General features: G+C 38.1%; 2 protein-coding genes across 2 annotated transcripts in view; both read right to left on the bottom strand.

The window, feature by feature from the left end:
• The window catches only part of Xk (X-linked Kx blood group), a 41,999-nt gene extending 40,408 nt beyond the window's left edge, over positions 1–1,591 (bottom strand). Inside the window, exon 1 of the mRNA XM_031339617.1 lies at positions 1,135–1,591. Coding sequence (XP_031195477.1) covers positions 1,135–1,379 — 245 coding nt within the window. The 5' untranslated portion in view covers positions 1,380–1,591. The remainder of the gene's footprint in view (positions 1–1,134) is intronic.
• Positions 1,592–3,177: 1,586 nt separating this feature from the next.
• Positions 3,178–21,192, bottom strand: part of Lancl3 (LanC like 3) — a 109,771-nt gene continuing 91,756 nt past the window's right edge. Inside the window, exons 4-5 of the mRNA XM_031339739.1 lie at positions 17,089–17,296; positions 3,178–9,399 (exon numbers count right to left, since the gene is read on the bottom strand). Of these exons, the coding sequence (XP_031195599.1) occupies positions 9,240–9,399; positions 17,089–17,296 (368 nt within the window). The 3' untranslated portion in view covers positions 3,178–9,239. The remainder of the gene's footprint in view (positions 9,400–17,088; positions 17,297–21,192) is intronic.

Below are 21,192 nucleotides of genomic sequence, written 5' to 3'. Positions count from 1 at the left end.
CCACTGACTGTCAGGACCTCCACAGGAGTTTCTTCTCACTACTGCCAGCATGTTTCTTGTCCTTTCTAGGATTCCCTGGTTCTTCAAGAATGGGAAACCTGTTTACCAAGTTTGCCATAACTGTTGAATGGCAAGTCAGTACAGTAAGCTAGAAAGGTTGTATTTAAAATGGCATGCAAAGTTTGAATATTGTCAATGTTTTTGTTTTAAATCTGAACATAAACTTTTGCTTTTTCCTATGTTAAGATAAAAGATATTAAAGCAATACATTTAAATTCCCTTCATGTTCTGAGACAAAGGCCAAGTCTGTTTCATCAGTGTTTATTTCTTCTTGCTTTGTGTTTATGAAGATTAATTTCTGGGGCTAAGGATGTAGCTTGGTAGTGGAGCATTTACCTAGCCTGTACCAGGACCTGGATTCCATCCACAGCACCACAAATGGCAATAACAACAAAAATAATGTACTTTCCAGAAATGGCATTAACAGTTTTTCTTAATACAAAGCACATTCCTGTCTTCAAGGCACCTTGTGTACCAAATGTCATGACTATGTTTAAAATTGGGCACACTCAGAAGACATCTCTGGTATGTGTGTCTTCACTATAGACAATTTCCATCACACCAAGAGAAAAGTAGAGTAAGTACATGGACGTCTAGACTTCAGTAGGTAAAGTCAATTTTCACAAAGCACTTAGAATAGTGCCTGGTAAACAGTTAAGTGCCACGTGCTTGATAAACTAAGTGACCCACAAGAGATCTGACTTGAACCGCAGTTTGGAGTAACTTCCAAACGTTTGTACCAGGACCACCTAAACCAATCCTACAGAGAAAGCCACATATTTTCAGGAGACCAAATAAGGGCAAAAGCTGCTACTGTCTTGGGTCAAACTGAAGTGAACAGTGGCAACTGTATATGAAGGCTCCCGATATCCGGGGTATCTCAGTTTTAGCGACACGCTAGGATCCAGTCTCATTCCCAAGACTGGAAGGGTAAGGGTTGGGAAGGCAGGGCGGGTCAGCCCTGGCCCAAGCCACCTGTCTGTCCCTTTCAGGCAAGGCCCCCTCCTTCAGCTGAGGTGAGGACAACAGCCAGGGGACCGGGGCCTAACGGTCGGTTGTGGCTTCGACACGCACCTGTACAGGGGCCCGAGCTGGAGCAGGTGCATGAGCAGCACCAGGGGACGATCGCGGCTGAGGTCGCGGTGGACGAAGAGGAGTGTGAACTGCACCAGGGCGCAGGGCATCAAGGAGAAGAGCAGCGTCAGCACCTGCCACATGCGGTCCCCTGCGGAGCGGTAGGTGCTGCTCAGGTAGAGCGCCGCCGTCGTCTCGGCCACGAACAGGAGCACGGACGCGATCACCGAGACCGGGAATTTCATCTCCGCGCCTCAGGGACTCCCACCGCGGGTGGCGGTGGTGGCGGCGGCGGCGGCGGCGGCGGCGACGGTTTCCCGAGCGGCTCCCAGCATGCCCAGCCCCGAGCGGCTCGCGCGCAGCACAGCCCGCTGAGGGCACGCGGGCCCCGGCGCGCGCTAGAGCCCGGCCTGGGGGCAACTGAAACAAGGGGGTGGGGCGGGCAGCGTGGCCCCGCTCGGACACGCCTACGCGCACGGTGCGCAGCCGCCAGCGCGCCACACGGCTCGCGGCCGGCTCTTCAGAGGCGGTTCCGGGCGGGCCGCGAACCCGCAGCTTCTGACAGCTCGGGCCAGGGCCCGCTGGTGCAAAGTCCCCTAGGAAGCCGCCAACCGAGCTGACTCGCCTGCAGCCTCTGGGTCCTAGAGTCCGTTTGTTCTGGAGCCTAGAGTCCGTTTGTTCTGGGGCATGTTTGGGTGCCCTGTGGCAGTCAGTTCAGTAAGCCCACAACCAGTAGAAACCAGATCAGGGGTGGGGGGAGTCTGAGCTCCCGATCCACCATCTGTTTACTGGGCGGAAAAAAAGCCTGATGAAAAGTTCAGCTTGTCCTGCCATTCCAAACTAGCCAGAGCCACTTAGATGCTTTTCAAAGAGCCAATGTATTGTCATGCACTCAACATAGTGGGGACTATGGTTAACTTTTCACTGAAACTCTTGAACAAGTCATTAGCCTTTCTTGTACAGGTTGGGAAGGAGCATCAAAAGAGTTGTGGGAGCCAAAGTTTTCTCTCCCAGATGAAGCTGCTTATAGAATGTATGACTGTGTTACTGTGACTAACTCCAGACAGGTCAAAGACCAGAGCCTAATAAGGAAACAGTTTTCTAGTCCAACGCATACCTTGTTGGTGTGCCAACCCTACAACTAACACAATTTTTTTCACTCACTGTTTTTTAAAAGGTTTTAATACAATATATTCTGAATATATTCTTTCCCCTATCCCACTCCTCCCAGATCCTTCTCACCTTCTTACCCACCAAACTTCATGCTCTGTCTCAAAAACAAACAAAAACAAACAAAAAACCTAAAAAGGCAAATGGTAACACACACACACAAAATGTCAAACCCAACAAAACAAAACAAAAAGTGCAGACAAAAACAGAGTCCGTTTTGAGTTGGCCTGACTGATAAATCACTGGCACTCAATTGTAATAGTAGTAGTAATAGTAGTAGTAGTAGTAGTAGTAATAATAATAACAACAACAAACAAAATTCCTCCTTCCAAGCATGTCTCAATCAAAAATGCCTTCTTCGTTAGGAGTTGGACTTTGTGTTCACTTCTCTATGTCACTGCTGGGATTTTGTCTGGTTTTAATCTATGCATGTCCTGTGTACATTCACTAAACATTTGACAACCTTTTGGACATCAAGATGGACTCAGCCCGCCACCCCCAACACACACCCCCTCACACTTTCTAAGGTCATTTTGCATGAAGAAATTGGATGATTTTCATTTTCAGGCATCTTGGGCGTTTTTCTACTTTGCAAAGTGATAGAAATACAAATCAAATGTGAAGATTCCTAAGATATCAAGACAAGAGTAATCCAAGAGGAGAAGATGAATTGGGCTGCTTTTCTTGGTTGGTGGAGTGACATCAGGAAATCTATTTATAAGGGTTGAGGGGAAAATTCTGCCAAGGTCTGAGAAGTACCAGGCCCTTTCTCCAGAAGGATTATGAAGGCCTATTTATAGAAGCCAGCAGGCCACCATGTCCTGGATCCAGATACACACATTCACAAGCAGAACAGACAGCAGCACTCTGCGGAGGATTTGTGTAATATTTTATTTGACACCACATTTAGCTTTAGAGGAAAATTAACAGTGAAGCTAAGAATTATTAATTAGAACACAGAAATTATTTAGCATCTGACTTTAAGGCAAAGGATTATCACACATTTTACATTATTAAGTGGACCATGTAGAAGCAGGGGGGCAGTAAGCCAGAGACATCACTTGCAACACAATAAAGTCCAGTTTATGGCAGATTATTTTCTACAGTACAAAACTACTACAGAAAACACTGGAAAGACCACAGGGTTTGGGGATATTGTAACAGCAGGTGAAAAAGAATAAGGTGCATCACTAAGTTTCTGAATCTCCTTTGCTTCTGAAGAGATTTCATTACACCAAGCAGTGGACTGTTAGCAACCCCCTCTGTGAAGCTGAAGCAAATGCAACTGACAATTGTCCTTCCTGCCCTTGGAACAACAGATAACAGAAGCTAAACTCTGATGAGCATTTAGAAGTTGATACTTCCTGGTCATGCTCATTAACTTCTCACAAAGACTGTGTCTTTCTGAATTGTCACATGCCGTTTTATCCTTGAGAAGAGCATATACAATCATAGCTTAGTTCCCTGCCCGACACTTAAGTGGATTTTCATTTAAAAAAATCAATGTCATATATTGCAATATACTTCCTCATTGGGACCAAAACACCCAGTATTTTTTCAAAAAATATGCATGTATAGTAATAGACTGATAGAAAGCGATGTTTGGGTATAATAATATGTAATAAGCCAGAATACTTGAGAATTTGGTTTTATTATAAAATACCATAGTAGGACATGTTATATAATATAGTAAAATGCCTAGCAAAATATTCTGCACTAAGTTTAGAAGTAACTGCTACTGATATATCTTTCGAACACTTCAAAGTATCCCTAAGGAAACAATAATTAGCAAGAAGTTAAAGAACTTGATTTTGGCAAAAATAAAAAAGTCATTTTTATAATGCCTCTCAACTGGTGTGTGAGTATCCCAAAATTCTTGTTAGCTACAACAGATAGCGTATTGAATTTGATATTAGTAAAAAGAAAAAAAATTAAGAGGCTTTTAAAAGTACTAATAACTAATTTCTATTATTTGACTTATTTTTTATAATTTTGTTTTACTTGTAATTATGCGGAGAAATACAGCAGAGAGCTCAACTTTATTAACAATACTCATTTCTTGAGTTGTTTTCAGAATTCAATAGTTCATTAGACTATGGTGCTTGGTTACTGTTTGGTACAATTAGGAGTAAGCTGTTATACTATAATGTCATTTTACTCTTTGGTACTACCCCAAAAGATTATGGAATTGCACTGGTTTGCTTCTGATGAATGTACCATTAGGAAGATGAGCTTTTTAACCCAATAATGATGCAATCCTACTTTTGTAAGTAGTGTGAAGTATGCAGAAATGAAAACCCTTTTGGTGATTCTATTCACTCCACTATATAATGCTTGACCATTTCCCACTTATGTATGGCTTTTCAACACATTTCACTGAAGCCTACAAATTCCATTTTAAAAATTCTGTTTAGTTCCATTACATCCAAGAGATTAAAATTCAGACCTGTCTTCCCAGAGCTCCCCAAGAAGTTCCAGTTGGAGAAGCCCTATATGTTGTTAGAGAATGGATTGTCCTTTACCGGGTTCTGAGACCACACTATTGCACTCAAGAGTATTCCACACTTACTCATGGAACATCTATATAATACAAATTATACTGAACTTTCAAGAGCAAAAGGAGTCTACTGCTGCTACAGTCTTCAGAAGACACCTCTATTACCTCTATTAAATACTAAAGTCCTAATAGACGGAGACAAGACTGATTATTTGAATCAATCTGCTTATTTGAATATATCCACATATAAGTATTACTACATTCAACTTGAACCAAATTCAGTGGCATCATTTGTTTTACTGATAATTACCACATACACACAGATATTAAAACATCAGGGGATGGTATCCGACATTTGCTGAAAACTGTAGACATGTATAGAATTTATGTCTTCTTTTAACTGATTGCTAAGTCACAGCTACTTCACACGCAATGCAAGATTATACATCGAGGAACATATAACAAAAAATATGAATAAAAATTCAGCAGAACTGCATTATTCTATATGTATGAATTCTGTTTACACATAAACACACTCGGGTGTTTCTTCCCATCCCCATTCCTTTGTAATACTTGTCATCTCCGAAAGTATGAGAAGAGAGAGTGTATTGGGATCCTTTTGAAAGGTCTATGGTCTATGTCTCTATATAAGACCCTAAAGTCCCAGTTCATTAGGAATTTTAATTTACAAAGTAAGGGGGGAAATTGCACTCCCAGTCAAGGACTTAGGACCACAAGCAAAGTCCATGTAGGAACTCCTTCAGTTTTTGTCTTTTATGGCACTAAAAACAATATGACCAACCCCTTTTATGGAGTGGAAGATACACGCAGCCACTCCCTTATTCTCACTGCACACGCATTCTTGTGGCAGCTTGCCCTGAACTTGCGATCTGACTACAGAATAGTTCCAAGTCTTGCAGCTACTAATCCTGAGGTCATGTGTTTTAAAAAGAGCTTCTAGGCCACAGCAACCATCCTTCTGGGGTAAATTCAGAAACTTCCGAGGTGCAAACACCATAGTCAGAATTGGTTGTAGATTATAAAATGTATATACATCGATTTTTACCCATCTGGACCTTAAGCACTACATTGACATAGGACATGTGGTTGTTTTTAATATTAACTGAGCTTAATTTTTTGTGCACATTTTAGGAACTTAAATTTCTTAGCCAAGTTATAAATCCCCAACTCTTATTTCTTGCACCCAAGTTACTGAGATATACTCTCTACAGAAACCAAAACAATTTGCACAACACTTTGATTAAAATTTCAAAGAAAGCTAAAGAAGTAAGTTGCCAGGGGAAGAGATGGGGCTCACTACACACCAAGTAAATTGTTCTGTCTGTGTAATGAATTGTCATACATGAAGACTATTATCTTAACAATGTAGTCAATTGCCTGGAAGGAAAAAAAGTTGGAAATTCGCGCTGTCAAACTTCTATTCTCTTCAAATATCAGGTTACAAGTTGAAAAGAAGTTCAACGGCCATGAGATTAGGTAAAATAAATATAGATAATGTGTAGAGGCCAAGGTATGTGGCTGTGTTCATACCATGAAACCGCGATGTTATACAAAATCTATTGCTATTGAAGTATAATGCAGTCTCCTTCCTTATTGTTAAGACTCTTTTACCCTCTGACATCTCCACTCAGCATTCACAATTTTTTTTCCTTCAGAGTAAATAGTATTAAAGCTTGAACAGTGATGGAAATGTCATTGTAAGAGATGGAGGGATGACTCAGTAGCTAAGAGCATGGCTCTCCTTGCTGAAGACCAAAGTTGAATTTCCATTCCAGAATTCACATTAAATGTCCCAGAGCTGCCTATAACTACAGCTCCAGGTAAATATAACAGCTCCAGCATCAACAGGCACCAGCACTCTCATGCACATATCTACACAGATGCATGTAATTACAGTTAATAAAAATAAATAGATCTTTTTAAAATGCCACAGTGGACTTCAATAGGGAGCAAGCTTTAATATTAAAAATGTTGTCAATGACACAATGTACTTTCCTACTGAAAATAAATGTGTCTTTCCGCCCTCTCTTTGTGAGAATAAGACTGAAGAGGACCCTTCCAAATCAACAGTGCTTTTCTTTCAGGAGAATGAAGTTTCAATGATAGGTTTAACAGCCAAAAATATGTTTATTCTTGTTTTAAATTTACTGAGGTGGTGCTTACAGAAAGGCCACACCCAAACATGACCATTTTTTAGATATGCTATACAAAGTGTGACCTTTTTACAGTGATCAGCACAAAGCTATAATCACTCTATCACAACTTCCAAAGTTAGTTCCAGTTGTTTCTAAGGCTCCTAGAAATATAACAGATACAACATATCTATGCATCCTATGCCCTAATTTTGGATGGTTATTATCTGTAGCCTGCAGGGCCCATGCAAAATGTATTTAAAATGAGATGGTGACGGGGATGCCACTGTCATTCCGAAAAGAAGACCATTCTGTGGATAGTGTCTTCCTTAAGGCTTTCCAAAAGGTGCTTGCTCTCCTCAAGAAAGAACTTCTGGAGTCTAATTAAGATTTAGCTCAAACACTCTTCTCACAGATAAGCAATTGAAGCCAGTTTTATATGTTGAAATCCGAGGGTTTGAACATGAGACAATAAGCCAACAAGGTACATATTTTACAAAAATGATTTTGTCCCAGCTCGTGTTGATGATTGTAAACATACAAAGTGCCACAAAATATAAAAAGACAGTTCTTTTCTTTGGTAAGATTCTTTGAGAATCTTATGAATACAAGAGGCCCTCTTTTCCAAAATAGGATCACACATACACCATACATCCAAACCCACACAAATACATTGATTCACACAGCTCCACAAGCCAGCACACACACCAATGTTTCTAGGCAGCAGAGTACTACTACCTAATTCCCCCAAAAGTCTATCCACAGTTCAAATAGTGCTTCAGTTTATATGGGGATTGATGGAGCATATACACACATGTACTTATGTATAGAAACATCCAAATATCTAATGACTACAAATAATGACACTGTATATGGCACAACTGTCTTAATATGATGTCTGGACTTCAGTGGTTAAATATCAGGACTGCAGAAATCTCATGTTCTACATATATTGACAGTTGCTCCTATTAGTGTTCAGCAATCCACTATGGACTTGAAACATTTTTTATAACTTGTGTTTGTAGCAGAAGTAAACTAGATGTGGTAACTAGAATCAACTGTCATGATAGCCAATCTCTAGTATATCTTGTGTTTTGCAAAGTGAGGGAGTTCATTCTACTCTTAATCTAATAGGATGAAATGGAGCAACATTCTTTCGAGAACTGCTTCAAGGTTTCTCACCCCATGTCTTTCACAGAATTCTATGAAATGCAGAAATGGCTTACCTTTCTGGTAAACCACCATGATGTTTGAGATGATTGATTTTCACCGAGAGCATAGTTTACAATCGAATAGCTTCATAGACATTACAGAGATAAAGACATTTGAAAAATTACTAACATCCACAATATACGGATCACACTTTCAATTGAGACAAACACATGATAGTGATATTTATTTGCTAGATACAAGTTTTCCTGTCTTCTTTTGTTGTTTTTGTTGTGTTTTTTGTTTGCTTGTGGTGCTAGGCATAGATCAGGGGTCTTGCGCACACTAAACAAGCTACACCCTAAGCTAGTGAGCTTAGACCCTATCACTAAGCCACACTCCTTCCTGCCCTGAATCTTACTATTCTGAGCTTTAGGAAAGAAAGAGGAACTAGGAAAAGAGATATCCTAAGGCCTAAGGCAGCTTCAAATTTCAGTGTTATGATATGATGGTTTTTAAAGTGCCCAGAATAGTGGTCAAAAAAATAAGATAAAATAAAAACCCTGCATACATATCCACATATCTCCACTCAGAAAAGAATTTCAGTAAGTAAAGGCCTAGGACAACCAATGGTTTCTTTTCAAGTCCTTCACCTTTACACTTGATCCCTGCTAACAGTTTTTAACAGGGTAAAATTCTTTTAGATTCTGGTTGGTTATCTTGACTTCTGAATTTAGGGGTATTGGGCATACAAAGATGGTCACATTTGCTGTTCAGTTTTGAAAGTGTTGGCATTTTATTCCATTCATTTCCAGTTCACTTTTGCTTTTTGTGTCACAAACTGAAAAACATTAAATGTTTTTCCCCTTTTCTCTCTGATCTTAGGCTGGCCATGTTTCCCCTGAAACGTTAAATTGGTGGCTTTTAGATGAGTTGTGGCATCTTGGTTTGGCAGGCTCTCTCTGCAGTCTGGTACCACGCTGTCTTCATCAGACTCATCTCATCCATCTGGCAGCAATGGGAAGGCTTATTTATGGTCGTGAGACCATTGGGTGTGGATTACGAGGAAAACTGCCTAGAGGAAGCTCAGGAAATCTCAGGGGACTTCACCAACTGCAACGGGGAGATGGAACCTTTTAAACAAAGACACTGAAGAGAGGAAATTCTGCCTGATTGGGCTGTAGCAAATCAATAAGAAAGCAAACAGTCCCAGAGAAGCCTTCGTACAAGCTGTATATGCTTTCAAGGACCCGGGAACCGGCTTTGAATTCTTCAGTGAATAAGAACTGAGCAAACCTGAGAAGAAGAAGAAGAAAATGTGAACAGTTTCAATAGGAATGAGTGCATATGACCAGCCACAGGAGGCTGTTCTTTTGAGAAGTTAAAGGTTTCAGTGGTGTTTTCTCATCAGAATTATATAATTAATTTAAGAAAACATCATTCTCTGGAGGAAAAAAAAAGGTTAGTTATATAAGTGTTTATATTTTGCAACAAGTTTTGTTGGCAAACAAATCCAACTATTTTTAGAAGTTGCATATCAAAGCACATTGGTAATTTCTGAAATTCTATTCTTTCCACGGCCCAATAACTAAAAGGAAAAAAAGTCAGCATAAAGCATCCTACTTTTATTTATCTTGAAGTGAAGCAAACTGATAAAGCACTGGTCCTTTAAAAAAATCTAAGTATACTGTGTTTCTGGAGACATACTGTTTCTGAACTAGGTTTCATTTATATGTGACAGACAGCAGAGGCTGAAAATAAATATGCAGGATTTTACACAATCTGCTTTGGGCAATAAAGGACTCAGATGAATGGGAGAATGCAGGCAACTTTTCATATGATGACGACAAGCAGCAAAGTCAACTGTGCTGCATTATTGTTAAAACAACTCCCTTTAAAACACTGACCTCTGCCTGCTACAAGGTGGGTGAAAAACATTTTATAGCCTGTAAAGTGCTCTTGCCTTGACATTGTTTTTTAAACTGATTTTATTCCTTCTTTCATTAGTAACAAACGTAATCACCAATTCTGACACTGGTGTCTACCTGAGAGTTGGTACTATCATAAATTTAGATTACTGCTGCCACACAGGGGTCCTATAAAGAGTAATTACTTACTTAATCTTTTGTGGGGAGCTTAGAATTATTACAGGTGGCTTAAATATATAGGGAGGGAAATAAATTGCAATCCCATTTGTTACTGATGTTCTATCAGCTGCCTTCTTGAATGTGTGACCACTTAAATAAGATTTTACACTTTTAAACAGGCCCCAAAATAAGGTGTTTTAAGAATCAATTCAGTATGTATAATTATGTGATAAATAAGAATTGTGAAATGACTTTGGGTACCCTACATCTTTTGAATGTGATGACTTTTTTGGCAACCTGGACATATTGGAATTGTCCTCATAGAAAATGTAGTATGTAGAATTCTAAAATTTCTCAACTATAGTAAAGCACAGTTAGTGAATTTGTTGTTGCTGCTTGTTTGTTTGTTTGTTTATTTTATTTTTGTTTTGTTTTTGTCTTTTATAGATGCTGGGGATTAAAGCCAGGACCTTGAGCATGATCTATTATTGAGCTACAAGCCCAGTACTGCTTAAAAAAATTAAAGCCAACCCAAATGTGTGGTATAGTTACATGCACCCTTTGTTAGCGCAACAAATAGCACTCTCTAGTAGTGGCTTAATAAGTACTGACATTTTTAAGTACTGAAAGATATAAACTATATTTTGCACAATCTGCACCAAAAGTAGTTAAATATGAGGCTACTTCTACCAACTGCAGATGTATAGCTGTTGATAAACTTCTGTGAATTATTATGTACACTCAACATTTAAAGATTATAACATTAAATGATTATAATCCAGATTGAACATACTCACAAACCCCAGATGTAAAACCGCTTAAAGAAAAAGAGCTTTGAGTTGAGGTATGTGATTTTACATTGTATGATTATATAATGAACTTTCACAAACTAGTAAGCACTGGACAAATGAAAACTACATTTTGACTTAAAGTCTAAATGTATTTTGACAGAAATCTGTAAAACAGAAACCAGTCCATCACACTGTAAAAGGAAACCTATCACTAAAACCGTGATTGCCTGCACTTTTTACTTACAAATGATAGAAGGAACACTTTCTGTGCTTTTAAAAATAATTTCTAAGCATTGCATAGCATTGTTTTTTTTTTTTTGAAAAATGTGTCAATAGTAAAAGTCAAAACTATTGTTTCAAAACTGTACCCAATGTTCTCCAAATTAAATTAACCAAATAATTTTCTAAACAATTCTCAGTCAAAATAAAAGCTTGAATGGTAAATATAGAGCCCAAAAACATTGGATAATATTGGCTATAGTACATTTAAAAAATCTAATTGTTCTATTTTTTAAAAAACTTGAGCTAGAAAAAGTCTCATTTATAAATTATTACTAATTGATAATAAGAGGCTATCTACTTACACATTTTATGCTCTAGACAATAACAAAGAAGAAGGAAGGAAACCAGCTAGCCATGGAGACTGGACACATTGGAGGACAGTACAGGAGTAGTGAATTAGAAAAATGTATAATGATACTCATGCATTAATATGTCATAATGAAACCTATTACTTCATATGCTAACTTTAAAGTCATCTAAAAGTTACAATAGGAAAGGAATAGTGGGAAACCAGAGCTGAAATTAATGAAGTAGGAAGCAAAAGAGAAAACTAAATAAAATTAATGAACAAAACCAAGAACCTTTTCCTCCTGCCTCTGCCTCCTTCAGCAAATTCTACCAGTGTGCGCCACCACAACTGGCAAGAACCATTTCCTTGAAAGGACAAACAAGAAAAGAGAAAAATGTTAATGTCTCTTGACAACTACAGGAAGCACTGGGAAGACCATCACATACATGGGAAATCACAGACATCACAGCAATATGGTACTGGAGCACTATGTCAATATATCAACAACTGAAAAACCCTTCTCACCATGGATGACCACCAGAAGGCCATCTAAAGTAAGCTACATGTTTGAGCCACTGGATGAGTTTGTGGTCCACAAACAGATAAAACACTCTATTGAAAAGAAATCAAAACACAATGAACTAGTTGGTTTTACAGAAATAGAATTGCTAGAAAAAGTAGACAGAAAAGATTCCCAGTTTTTTTTCTATAGCCATAACTTTCAAAATGCATGCTAAAAGAGCAATCTGTGATGACCAAATAATATTTCTTCTGGAGAGGTACATATTTTTTATTAAATATTGCTCTTCCTAGAACTGAAAGCCTCTCCAATTTGTATCATATTTAACTTTGAAATATAATGAAATATAAAGTTCACTACTCAGAGCAATAAAATTCAAAACAATACTGAAATATTATCTGCATTTTATAATCTTCTACCTGTGAATGAGAAGTTTACATTTGATAGAGCTCTGGAATTCATGCCATAATTACAGCTCTGAACACTCAGATTGGCATACCAGGCAATATAGAGGTTCACCCAATCTGTCCAAATATATGGTTTAGGGTGTAAGGACCTCTGATAAAACTTGTCCAAGGGTGAAATCCATTATCCTAGATTATGCCATAATAGCTTTCTTTTGATTCCTTTGGAAAACAATAGGTTAGATTTTGGTGAAATGTGTTAAAGAGCTGTGTCATTTGTGTGCTAAGCAAGCACTGTACCACTGAGCCATATTGCTACCTGTCAGTTTTACTGTTTGGAGACAGGGGTCTCACTAGTTGCCCAAGTTGGCCTTGTCTTCCCTTTTGTAGCACAGGAAGGTTTCAAGTTTATGATCTTCCCACATAAGCCTCTTAAGTAGCCTGCATCATTACACAAAGCAAATAGAAGACTCACAAGAGCTAGCCAGTATAGTCCTTTAAAAGCATATAGGCAAATATCAAAGATATTTTATATTTTATTTTTTAACACTGAATACTGGATATGTTATGACTGGAAGACCATTCTGGGTCTTTTAAACATTTAAAGATCTAGGAAATACATGGACAAAGTGAAAATTATAGGTAGAAGGGCCTAGGAGCTAAATGTAGCCATGTTAGCGAGTAAGGAGGCATAGGTAGAAACTGAAAATTCTAAATGGAGAGAACCAAAACTTGAAAGGGCTTGTGGACTATCATATATGGCATACTAAAGGAATCACAAGAACTTCAACATGATGGAGAGAGCAATGAGAAGGAGAATAGGAGATTAAGTTGAAGGTAAAGGGAGCCTAGGTGCTGTAGGACTTCTGAATCAAAGGGCAGACTTTGGCCTTTACCTTCAGTCATGGTGGAAAGCTATGGATTACCATAAGCATGGCAGGACTGTTCTAACATGATAGACATTATCAAAAGTAAATATAAATGATCATGGTGAAATGGAAGGTTCCTAGTTTAATCAGCAAAGAAGCAATGATGTTTTCTGTCCCTCCTATTATTAAAGTTTGCTATGGGGATGCACTGTTATAGGGAATTCATGCAACAGAAAACCAGAAAGAGTATGATTGCCTGTGAGCAAGGAAGTTGCAGTCATAATTAGTTGCACATAATGTGCATGTATATCTAGAAGATGCAATGGAATTAAATAGAGAACCAGCAAGGCAAGAATGGAATCAGTAATTTCTATAAGTCTATGACAGTATTTATGAAAACTTAAATACTTAAAAGGTACAATGAAAAAATAGAAACCAATGATAACTGTACTAATATATATTTTTTCAATTTTAATAAACTCCAGTGATAAATAACCTGAAATATGAAGCCTTGATGAAAACTTCATTTATAATAAATAAATAAATTAGAAATAAAACAAAAATTTTAATGCTAACGAGAATTTTAAAGATACTTTTTATAAAATCAAGAATCAGCCAAGTGACATTTTAAAAATATAAATCAATAAAAAGGTATACCATGATCTTGAATGGGAAACCTTGGTATTTTAATAATTCTTATGGAAATACCCTATAATGCAGTGAAATTCCAGCCTCATAGGACAGTTGTTAAAGTTGATAAATGGGTCCTAAAGTTTAAGTTGAAAAATAAAATGAGGGAGAGTAGTTGAGGAAAATTAGAAGTAAGCAATGAAGTGTGAAAGTAGCAAAATTGCACACAAACAATAGCTAATGCTTTCATATGGTGAAAAAAAAGCTTAAGAACAGTGGGGAGAAATGGCAAAGAAAGAGGCTGGAGAGGTGGCTCTGCAGTTAAGAGAACTGGCTGCTCTTCCAGAGACCTAGGGTTTGATTCCCAGCAAGCACATGGAGGTTCACAACTGTCTGCAATCCCAGTCCTAGGAAATCTGTTTTGCTTTTCTGGCCTCCATAGGCATCAGGATTATACGTGATGCACAGACACACATACAGGCAACACAGCAGCACAAACAATGGAGAATACAAGACTGCAAGTTTAAAAACAAAAATAGCAGGAAAGGAAAATAGTTCCTGTACATTTTGAGGAAGAGTTATAATCATTAATACAACAACCGCAATAGGAAGGAAGGGGAGGGGAAGAAGGGAAAAGATAATGGTACGTTTATTTTAGACTAAGAAACACTAATAAATGTGAAGATTCCAATTCTATAATTTTAGGCCAGGGACCAAGTACTCAGTGGTAGACTAGATAGCATGCATAAATGAGACTCTGGTTCTACTCCCATTACTGGGAATAAAAAAGGATATATGATAATTTTAAAATGTTTCTCACATAAATGCTTCTATTACTATAATGTATATATATTGCATATTTTTATTGTATTGTGTCTATGGTGTGATATTTGAGGCAATTTTGCCTATATTAGTAAATACTGAACACATATCAAGCTTCTATTATTTAGAAGTTGAATTAATTATGGTACAACTTCCTTGAATAATTGTTTAGCTGTTTAAAACAATGACGGAAATCCATGCAAACTAAAATTACTCATTTAAAATAGTACATATAGAACTTTTATATATGTATAACTATGGACCCATTGAAAATAGACAAAAAGCTGAGGTATGATTTAATGATAAAGTATGTCTTTAGCATGTGTGAAGATGTGGGTTTGATTCCTAGAACCAAAATTTAGACACACACACACACGCACACACACACACACACACACACACACACACACACACACACGTGTGTGTGTGTGTGCACAAATTGAGTGTCTATGCAGATGTATGCAAATACACATGTATGAATATGTATTATATATGCATAGACAAAACTTAAGAATGATAAAGCTCAAATTTATAGTTATAACAACAGTTAACCCTTCCATTAAAATTACTACTTTCCAGGCATTTTTTAAAATGCTTTTGTTGTATTTGTTTGCAAGTTCCTTTTTTATAATAAAGCTTACAAAATTAAAAAAAACTATTTTCATGTGTTAACTTATTTAAACCAACCAATAGCCCTGAGAAATGAACATTATTTTCCATATGTTGCAAATGAGGGAGTTTCATGACTAGTTATGGTCACATAGCCAGTATGATTCTGAACATTTTTAAAGGAAATTCTCACAACCATGGTGGAGGACTATTCTTTGGCCTCTACCAAGTGACAACTCAGATACAAGGGAATCACATCAGATGGGTGGAAGACGGTGAGAAGCCTCCTAGCTTAAAAGACATAAGTGCCACACAGAAAACTCCAGACCTCTTGTGACAACTTACATAGACAGTTTCCAAGTACCCTCAAAGGGAATACTGACTTCATGCTGCCCACTTGTATACCACTTTCTTTATAGTCCATTCATAGTCTTTCTGGCACAGTGTATACAGTGAATCAGTATGGCGTGATTTCTATTCAAAACAATGCTGTCTATTCTACATCTGTTTTTCCATAATTATCAGGGCTTCAGGGAATAAACTACAGAGATTCATTTAGCATTATTAATCCACATTAGAAATTATATATACACACGTACACACACATATATATATACATATATGTGTATGTATGTTTATATATATGTATATATATATATATCTTTTAGCTCAAAAATTCCACTTCTAGGAATTTACTTGTTAGCAAAGGTAGTAGTATCCATTACAGAACCAAGAGCAGAAACAAGAGAAGTAACAACTCTTAATAGAAATTATTTTCCCCATGTTGCAAGGTCTGGATGCTCATAGTGAAAAAGATTGGTAATCCAGGACAACTCTGTCTCCTCCATAGCCTACCACCCTCCTAGACAGAAGACAGGGAAGGATAATCCAATCATAAGGGATTTAATTATTTATAATTAAAATATTGGAAACAAATGGAGTAAAAATTCTTATTTGAATAAGAATGTTTAACAAGAATGATAAAAGAGGCCCTTAAGGCATTAATATAGCATGATCTTTAAGATAACAAGACACTAGCACTTGTATAAAAATGATAAAATTTGATATATATATTCCCATAAGCTTGATATTTTTACAGAGAATATTCTTGGGAAGACAAACCTAGACAATGACTCCAGGAAAGTTAATTAAATGGCTTCAAGGCCTGGTTGCTCTGCTCCTTTTTTCACACATTTGAAATCAGGTATTTCCCACTTAGAAAGTTAATTAGATTAAGACTTCAAAACTAGGACTTAGCCGGGCACACGCCTTATTCCCAGCACTTGGGAGGCAGAGGCAGGCAAATTTCTGAGTTCGAGGCCAGCCTGGTCTACAGAGTGAGTTCCAGGATAGCTAGGGCTACACAGAGAAACCCTGTCTCAAAAACAAAACAAAACAAAACAAAAAACAAAAAAACCTAGGACTCAGAACATAGCTCGGTGGGTAGAGTACTTGCCTAGCACATGAGAAACTTGGGTTTTAATCCCTAGCACCACATAAAATGCTGTGGCAGTGTCCACCTGTAATCCTAGAATTTAGAAGACGCAAGTAGGAAGGATCAGAAATTCAAGGTCATTGTTCACTATGTAGTGAACTTGACACCAGCCTAAGATATGTGAGATCTTGTCTCAAATCAGGAAAAGAAAAAGATTTCTAAGAACATGCACATGAAAATAGCTGACCTTTGGGCACGGTAGATGTATTTCGAGTTTCCTGTAAGACGGTACAGAAGAAGGAAGACATAGGCACTGCCAGCGACACCATGGCAAATCCCTGGCCCCTTCTTCAACAGGCCTTTCTGCCATGTAAGCTCCCCACACCGGATACATGTGTCCAGGTACTGCGGTTTCTTGGAAATGAGATAAGCTTTGGCAAACAGATAAGCAATTCCTGTAAAAACATCAAAGACAAAAGAGGTGACTTTCAGGATTTAATAAGATACAGCTTCTCAAATGTGTATACAGAACGGATCTCCACAGTGTCTAAACTGTAGCCTGAAACACTGCATGTCCCTTTGTTTTCTTTTGTTTTTACATTCCTAGTTACATTTCCAATAAGTGGGCTTCGAGGCACTATGCTTTTGGTAGCAAGTCTATACAATGTTCTCCGAGAAAGTATGTTTTTTTTTTTTTTCCTGTGTGATTAGTTTAATTCTATCATGGAGTTGGCTTCTGGAGAAAGATAAACATTTTAACTTGAGTACATCAACTAATATGATCCATTGCTTTTTTTTTACAAATGACTTAATATTCAATAATGCGGGCTGGAGAGATGGCTCAGCAGTTAAGAGCAACGACTGCTCTTCTGGAGGTCATGAGTTCAAATCCCAGCAATCATAAGGTGGCTCACAACCATCTATAATGAGAAACAAATAAAGAAACTATAGGCCAGAGTGAATGGGAGAAAGGGAAGGGGGAAAAATATATTCAATAATGCATCCATGCTGGTAAACATTATACACATAGGGCTATTTGAAAGGGCCATTTACACAGCTTACTAATTACCCCATGGAAGTTCAGAATTTGCAGTGTTTACATATTTATAACAATACCCTTTTCCTTAAGAGCAAAACTAGGAGTCTTTCCAAGATTAATAGTGCAAAAACATCAAACAGCCTCAATAAGAGGTGTACTCCAGCTTTGAAGTGAGCCCTGCCCATGGTCAGTGTTCCATGGAAAGAAACATTCCTTCAAACCTTGCCAACAAAGGTGATACCTCACTACAGAAACCAGAGAAGAAGCACAAGAAGTGACAACTATTCATTGAAATTATCTTCTCCAAGTTGCTACATCTGGATGCTCATGGTAAAAGAGATTAGTAATCCAGGATGACTCTGCCTCCTCCTGCAGAGCCTACTTTCCTCCTATGTAGAAAACAGAAACAGGCTTAGAATCTCGCTGAGTGCTGAATGCTTGCCTAGCCAGTGTGAGGTACTGGGATTCATGCTCAGCTCCCTCAAAAATTCTATGAAAAAGTGGAAGCAAAAGGTTTGAATGAAGTATGTATCTTGATGAGCTCACCCACTAAGTTTCTCTCTGCCCTTTGTTACTTTAAACAAGGCATTTATATATAGCTTGCTAGAGAAGAATTTTTGTGTGTGGCTATAAGATAAGGTAAGCGTCGTGGGTAAAGGAGCTTGCCCCTCAAAGGGTCCCATACTGGCTTTCTTCTGTTACCATCTTGATTCTTTATAGTTTTCTTAAATTAGATCTTTTTTTTTTTTTTTTTTTTTTTTTTTGCAGTTGGTCTCCCAAATTGCATAGCTAGTCCTGGCACCGAGGAATCTAAAATAAATGCTATAAATGCTAATGATGGCATATGCCCTTCAGGTAGACACTGTGACTAACATAAAATAAGGCATGTGTCCATGTTACTGCTGAGACATGCGGTGAATGGTACTGTCAGTGAAACGAGAGAGATCAAACAAAGTGGAATCGTCCTGAGGGATTTTCTGGGGTTTGTAAGCTTCAGACGAAACTCTGGGCCCGAGATGAGGCAAGGAAAGCACATTAGGTACCAAGATCACAGAGTCTACGAGGTTCAGAGACCTGAAGACTGCAGGATCAGTGTAGAAGCATTCTACCCATGGGGCCAGTAGGGTAGAAGAATGAGTTCAGATTAGACCTGGTATGCTAGTTTCTGTTAGGCATTTTTAGACTGTACAGTATGGGTAATAAGGAACTACTAAAAGTCTCTTTATTATGAATTCATTGGCTTTGTTTTTTGCATAACAATATGATTCTCCCTGCGTGGTATTATTAGAAAAGACCTAAAGAAAGGAGGATCTCTCTGAGCTGGTTTTGTTGGCAAATAGGTGGGAATAAAATTTGTCAAAGAGTAATTTCATAGGACCTGGAATATGTTTGGATACCAACTGAGCATGAACTATAAGGCAGATGATGATTTTAAAAAGCCACTATCTTTAATGGCTTTTAGAGTTTAATCTGGCTATGTGTATACAAACAAAGCTATGCGAACACATAGGAGGGCCCATGCCTTACACCTACTGGAAGAACAGGTCTATGGCACTGTTATCATCTAACCAAGTGCTGGAGTATGAGCAGGAACCAATGGGGCACCTTGCTCAGCTCTCCTCTATCTTACCAGCAAGTATGAAACATCTGGGTTCTTGTAACAGCTGGCTGCTAACAAACCTCCTGGATTCCCATCTTTGGAGACTTGCTCATAGGCATAGTAGCACGTACTCAACCCACCAAAGTTTACTATCATAGATGGATACAAACAGCCTGCTCCCTTGCTTCGAGACAGAACCGGATTTTTGCTGTATCTTGTGCCTATAAGCATCCCTTGGTATCACAGCAAATTGAAAGCCACATTTTTTCCTGTTTTTTCTTAGTTTCTCTGCCCTACAACCCTGTAGCCTACTAGGATCCCCTGAGAATATGCTCTGCTTCCAGACACTCAGAAAATAGTGTGATAAGTGAGAAGTGTTTCAGCCAAGGAAAAACTAAGGGGCTCACTATTATACAGGTGCCTTAACATGACTCAGAAAGCCCTTCATGATCAACATCTTGCTTTGTTTGCTAGCCTCTTCATTTTCTGACTGAAGCTTTTCACTTTGGTAAGACCAGACTACTTGCAGTGCCTTCATACTTCCCAGTGCCCATGTTATTCTTGGAAGAAGCCTCCTGTTTTTCTTGGCACAATTTAACCCAGGAATCGCTTTCTTAGGAAGCCTTCACTGAATCTGGAGGCAGCATGAGAAATCTCTCCTCTTGGATCCTAGCTCACAGTATACATAATGTAACACTTACACATAACCAAATTAAAATGATCTGTTTCTGCATCTGCCTCCATTACTATAAGGCACACCAGCAAAGGGAAGGGATTTTATCATATTTGCCTCTTTTCTCCTCATCTGTGATGTGTTTTGCCACCAAATAGTCCCACAAATGTCCATTGGCCCTGTGATACCTCATTTATTACCTAGCAGAAGCTGGCACTGGAAGCAGAGCAGAGATGTAGAAAAGAAGATAGACTGAGATGGTTTAATTTTCATATCATGCCAGTAGTCCCATACAAGATATAGATCCTAAGGTCCTGGTCAGAGTAAAAAGAGCCTGGAATCACAGAATTGTATATGTGTAGGGACCCAGAAAATATTCTAAATTTGTTAGCTCCTACTCTGGCCTAAAAGAAACAATCCTAAAGTTTCTGACTCTTTTGTTGTTGTTGTTTTGTCTTTTTTTGTTTGTTTGTTTTTTGTTTTTTTTCAAGACAGGATTTCTCTGTATAGCCCTGGCTGTCCTGGAACTCACTCTGTAGACCAGGCTGGCCTCGAACTCAGAAATCTGCCTGCCTCTGCCTCCCAGGTGCTGAGCATGTGCCACCACTGCCCAGCAGTTTCAGACTTTTAAGTGGAAGGATGTCAGGCTTCTTTTGACAGTGATGGGAACTATCACAAAATTTTCTTGGGATCACTAATTAGCATTCAATGATATGAACACAAGTCAGTGACAGTACATGACTTGGCCAAATACAGCCAAAAAATTCAACTATAATTTAATAAAGATTTTAATTTTATTATAATTTTATTTTCATTTATATTATGTTTTAATTATATTTTAAATCATTATTTTAATTATAATTTAATCAAGATAGTTTGGGAGACTAAATCATTGAAATATGGGATCTCCAGAGTCTTGTGACAGGCAGAATACACTCTTTCAACACACTGGAGCATCAGCACCCAAGCTCATGCTAGCATGGGTAATTTTGCTGAGTCATTACAAAACTTAGTTACTACCTGCACTTCAAAAGCTCTG

The sequence above is a fragment of the Mastomys coucha genome, chromosome X (genome assembly GCF_008632895.1).
Source record: "Mastomys coucha isolate ucsf_1 chromosome X, UCSF_Mcou_1, whole genome shotgun sequence".
NCBI lineage: Eukaryota > Metazoa > Chordata > Mammalia > Rodentia > Muridae > Mastomys > Mastomys coucha.
The sequence above is the reverse complement of the archived record's forward strand: the minus strand, read 5'-3'. Positions and strand labels throughout refer to the sequence as shown.